We start from the raw sequence: 5,098 nt of genomic DNA on the forward strand, positions 1-5,098 counted from the left end.
CTGAACAAAGATGAGCTAGTCATGAGTAGGGGCAGAATGGGTGTTCAGCAGTGCATATGCTCTAAGCTATGCAACCCCACCTGGTGACCAAGACGTATGATGCCAGTTTTGCCGTTGGTGTCCCCACAGAGTCCCGAAGCGTATCATCCTTTAATGATCACTGGGATTTGAAGTCCTTTAGAGTTTAGACAAAAGCTAGAAGCTTGCTTTCGGATGGAAAGGGCGCATGGGAAGAGCAGTCAAATGGCAGGAGGAACTCTGTGCAAAGGGACGGTCGGCAGAGCACTTCATTGTACGGGAAAATGTTTGAGACAACGAGGTCCAAGTAATCTACAGCATAAACTAGAGAGCTTCTAAGCAACTTTGGAGCACAAACACTTTGTGCATGGGTCATCTTCCTCATCGCCGGCGCATGTAAATCAAATGAGTTTATCGGAACTAATTGTGCTTTTCTTAGCAAGGCGCCAATCCACGCTAAGAGGCAATTGCTTCGGAAAATATATGCAAGGAGGATTTCAAAAGTTTGATCGAAGGTGGTACAGGAAGCACCGAATTATTTCTAAATGCACACTTGGGATTTGAAGGAAAATCACTTTTATCTGTACAAGGAAAACTGGCTGATGGCTGAAACCAAGTGCCCTCCTCTGGAGAGGATTTTTGCCGTCGTTATTTCCTCCCGCTCTTCAGTCCTTCTCCTCTTTGCCTTCCTCGAGGCTCATATCGCCCACCCCGAAACTCCCATCAACCGAGGGTAGAGGGGCCGAGGCCTTGGAATCCACCGCCGAACCCGCCTGAATCTCCTTGAACATCGCCATCACCTTGAGCATCGAGGGGCGCCGCGATGGCCTGTCGTCGAGGCAGGCGCAAGCAATTTTAAGGTGCTCCAAGAGCTCTAGCTCCAGACCAGGACCCTCCTTCAATAGCTCTGGATCAAAGACATCACTGATTCTGGGCTTTGAGTGCTGCTTCACCCACCCGACCAGGTTATTGTCCCCGAAGTCCGACGAGTCCGTGGGCTGCCTCCCTGTGAGCAGCTCGAGCAAGACCACGCCGTAGCTATAGACATCCCCTTTGGTGGTGCACCGGAAGCTCTGGTAGTACTCCGGTGGGACGTAACCTGGTGTGCCCGCAAGAGTGGACACGCTCAAATGTGTGTCCGCCGCGCTCATAAGTCTCGCCATTCCGAAATCGGAGACCCTGGCTTCCAAGTTCTCGTCGAGGAGGACGTTGCTGGACTTCATATCTCTGTGAATTATGTGGGGGATGCAGTTGTGGAGGAATGCCAGACCCCTCGCTGCCCCGACCGCAACCTTCCTTCTTGCCGCCCAATTTAGCTTGATCCCGGCTTTCTTGCGGTCGTGCAAGACATCCTCTAGACTTCCGTACTTCATGTATTCGTAGACCAGAAGCCGCTCTTCGCCAACTTTGCAGTAGCCCAATAAAGGAACCAGGTTGCGGTGCTTGATCTTTCCTATGGTCTCCATCTCGGCCATGAACTCCCGGTCGCCCTGCCCGCTTACATGTATCAGTTTCTTGATGGCAACGACGCTGCCATCCTTGAGCTGGGCCTTGTAGACGTCCCCGAACCCACCGGAGCCGATGAGGCTGTCGTTGTGGAAGCCGCTGGTCGCCTCGAGGAGATCGGCAAACGTGAGTTTCCGAGGAGCCTTCTCGAATGTGGCGAGGTTGATGCTCGAGGCCTCCTTCGTGGCCGTCAGCTTCCAGTTGGAGTTGGCGGTGCCAGAGTGAGATCGACTGCTGTCGACGTAGAAATCTCCTGAGCTGTTATTATTGCTCTCTTTTTTCCGCCTCTTCCTCTTTCTGGCCTCCACCGCGACGACGATGAGACCGAAAACGCAGAGGAGGGAGACGAGCAATCCCGTCGCGACGCTCCCCGCGAGGGAGGCCTGCCGGCGGCGAGACGTTCGATGCTGGCCGCTCGAGCTGGCGTCCGCAATCCCTTCACAAGATGGGAGAGGGAAGCCGCAGAGGCCGGAGTTGTTGTCGTACCGGTACCGCGGGAACGTGGCCAGCTGCCCCAACACAGGGATGGTCCCGTTGAGCCTGTTGTTGGAGAGATCGATCTCGGAAAGCATGGAGAGGCCAGAGAAGGACGACGGGATCGGACCTTGGAGAGCATTATGAGAAAGATCCAAGACGCCAACATAGTGCAAGCTCCCCAGGTCCGACGGGATCGGTCCGGACAGCATATTGTGGCCCAGGTTCAAGATCATGGCGTGGTACATGCTCCCAAGCTCCCGGGGGATCTCGCCGACCAGCTGGTTGTAAGACAGGTCGAGGAAGATCATCGAGCCATTGTTGTTGAAGGTGTACTGGGCGCTCCCCTTGTACACCCTGGTGAAGTTGCAGAACCGCCGGCTCGGCAGTCGGTTCAGATCCTCCGGCCGTATCCCGGCGAACTCCAGAAGGCTCCCGGACCCGCGGCACTCGCTGCTCCCGTCGTTCTTTAGGTACACATACCGCTTCCCCGTGACCAAGCCGACGGCGATCTTGCCCGACTGCCTGGCGAGGGCCGGCGGGATGGTCCCGTTCAGCTGGTTGTTGTTCAGGTCCAGCCAAATCAAGCTCTTGCAGTCCCCGAGCTCCGGCGGAATCGGACCGGAGAAAGAGTTGTTTCCGAGCTTAAGGATGGCGAGGTTGCCAAGCCGGCCGATCCAGGAGGGGATGGGGCCTCTCAGGTGGTTACTCGACAGCGAGATCCAGTTCAAATTTGTACAGTTGCGGAGGCCGGCCGGGATGGATCCCGTCAGCCCATTGTTGTCGAGGATGACGTTTTCGAGGCTCCGGATGGTGGACAGCTGCGCCGGGATCTCGCCCTCCAGCAAATTCTGCCACATGATGAGGTCGCGGAGGGAAGATAGCGAGCCCAGGGCGGCGGGAATGGCTCCGCTGAGGTAATTGAAGCTGAGATCGAGCGAGACCAATTTGGAGCAGTTGCTGAGGAACTCCGGAACGCGACCGGTGAACTGGTTGTTCTGAAGGTAGAGCTCTTCCAAGCTAGTTTCATAGCTTTGGCAAAGTGACGAGGGGAGAGACCCCGAGAAGCCATTGGAGCTGAGATCGAGCAGCTCCAGCATCGGGAGCTTCGAGACCGAGTTCGAAAGGGGCCCGGAGAAGTTGTTGAACGAGAGGTCAAGAACCACGAGATTCGGCAGGGAAGAGGATAGGGTCTCGAAGGGGAACACGCCGGAGAAGTTGTTGTTGGAGAGAGCAAGGGAGGTCAGGGCGGAACAAGAAGACAGGTCGGCGGGAAGAGTACCGATGAAGTGGTTGGCAGAGAGGTTCAGATAGCTCAAACTCCGGCACCCGCCGAAGACTCCGGCCACGATATCGCCGGCAAGCTCGTTCGCGGAGAGGTCCAGGCGTTGAAGGCCGGAGCAGTTGCTAATCACCGGGATCCCGCCGGTGAGCCGGTTTCCGGTCAAGTACAGTCGCCGGAGGAGGCCGAGGCTCGAGAGCAACCGCCGGAGGTCGGCCTCGCCGGAGATCTTGTTGAAGGAGAGGTCGAGGGTCTCCAGCGAGAACCCGCCGCCGCCGGAGGGGTTTTTCCCGGCGGGAGGGATCCCGACGAAGTTGCCGGAGAGGTTGAGCGATCTCAAACCCCTGCAGGTGCCGGCAAGGTTATAAACATCAGCGACCGACCCTCTGAGGGCATTATCGGCGAGGTCCAGCACGGCGAGTTGGCCGGCGCACAGGGACCCCGCCGCTGAGAGACTTCCGGTGAGGTTAACGGAGCGGAGGGAGAGAAACTCGAGACTCCCAAGGCTCAAGAGAGAAGAGGAGACGGAGCGGAAGTCAGCGCTGAGGGCGATGCTCTGGAAGGCGACGCCGACGACGCGGCCGGCCTTGCAGCTGACGCCGGCGAAGGAGCAAGGGCTCTGGCTCGCGTCCCAGCTCCGGAGGACCTGGGGGCTGGGCAGAGAACTCTTGAAGGAGTTCAGAAGCTCCAAGTCCCCGAACTCGCTCGATCCAAGACCTAGGAAGAGTAGCAGCAGTAGAAGGAGAAGAGGGAGGATGTCCATTGAGGGGCCGTCGAGGTCTCGGTCTCTTCCACTCATGGCGGGAAGATAGCGTTTCTAGGGTTTGGATTCCGCCATTAGAGACGGACAGAGTCACGGAGGTGGCCGGGGGTTAAGTCGAAAGGTTGAGAGGGAGGCAGAGGCCGGCTTATTTATCGGGCAGTGGAGGAGGAGGCGGAGAGAGCTGTTGTGGGCCCACCGGCCATGTGCCCGTCTAATTTCCGCTTTCTAAATTTAATTAATTGACTATCAGGATAATCTAATTTTATCCATAATTCCAATTACCAACGCACCCCCGGTTCGGATCTTCGACGGGGGTTCGCCGAACGAACGGCAGGGATGCAGGGATGGTGCGCTATCCGGCCCAGATTCGCGACGTGGAGGGTGCTCTGCTCGAGGTGGAGTCACGTGGTTCCGGTCCTTTCCTCTACGTGGCCATGTACCCAAATTGCCCCTATATGTCGGGGTAATTTTACAATTTATAGGAGCTAAGTGCTCTGCAGATAGTGGAGGGTCTTTTAGTAATTTTATGAGGAGCAGGATGGCCCGCATGGTCCAATCGTGGGGAGTTGAGAGCGAATGGGTTTACGAAATAGCCGTCACTACTTTCCGAGGCAATTCCTCGAGCTGAGGGCGTTTTGGTCATTTGGAGCAATGCCTGGGTAAAAAGTGAAAGTAAAATTGGCTTTTTTTTAGTATTATTTTTTATTTTTACGTATGGGTGAAGACTGCGTCGGGCTAAAACATGGAATGAATTGTCAACATCGTACGAGATCTCGGGAGTCGGTGGAGGATCGATCTCGGCCGTCTACTTTCGAACCGTTCGATTTTCAAATTTGCCGAAAATGGAAGGTGAGATATGGTAGATGGGACTGACGAGTCCACCGGAAGCGTAGAAAGGGAAAGCAGAAGACAGGGCGGGAAAAGGAGGCAAAAAAGAGGATTAAAAAATATCCGAAAAATTATCCATAGCGAAAAAAAAAAAAAGGTTAAAATGGAAGAAGCACAGAGTTAAGAAAATTATACTGCCCCGATATGCGTGTAAATTTTTCAGGGCA

General features: G+C 55.5%; 1 protein-coding gene across 1 annotated transcript; it reads right to left on the minus strand.

Moving 5' to 3' along the window:
* Nucleotides 1–488: 488 nt before the first annotated feature.
* Nucleotides 489–4,176, minus strand: LOC103720660 (brassinosteroid LRR receptor kinase BRI1-like). Its single transcript, XM_008810486.6, has one exon. The coding sequence runs from the start codon at nucleotides 4,077–4,079 to the stop codon at nucleotides 684–686; it is 3,396 nt and encodes a 1,131-aa protein (XP_008808708.4). The 5' UTR covers nucleotides 4,080–4,176; the 3' UTR covers nucleotides 489–683.
* Between the last annotated feature and the right edge of the window lie 922 nt (nucleotides 4,177–5,098).

This window comes from Phoenix dactylifera, chromosome 9 (genome assembly GCF_051530095.1).
Source record: "Phoenix dactylifera cultivar Ajwa chromosome 9, Ajwa_hap1_PhDact_Kaust_v1.1, whole genome shotgun sequence".
NCBI lineage: Eukaryota > Viridiplantae > Streptophyta > Magnoliopsida > Arecales > Arecaceae > Phoenix > Phoenix dactylifera.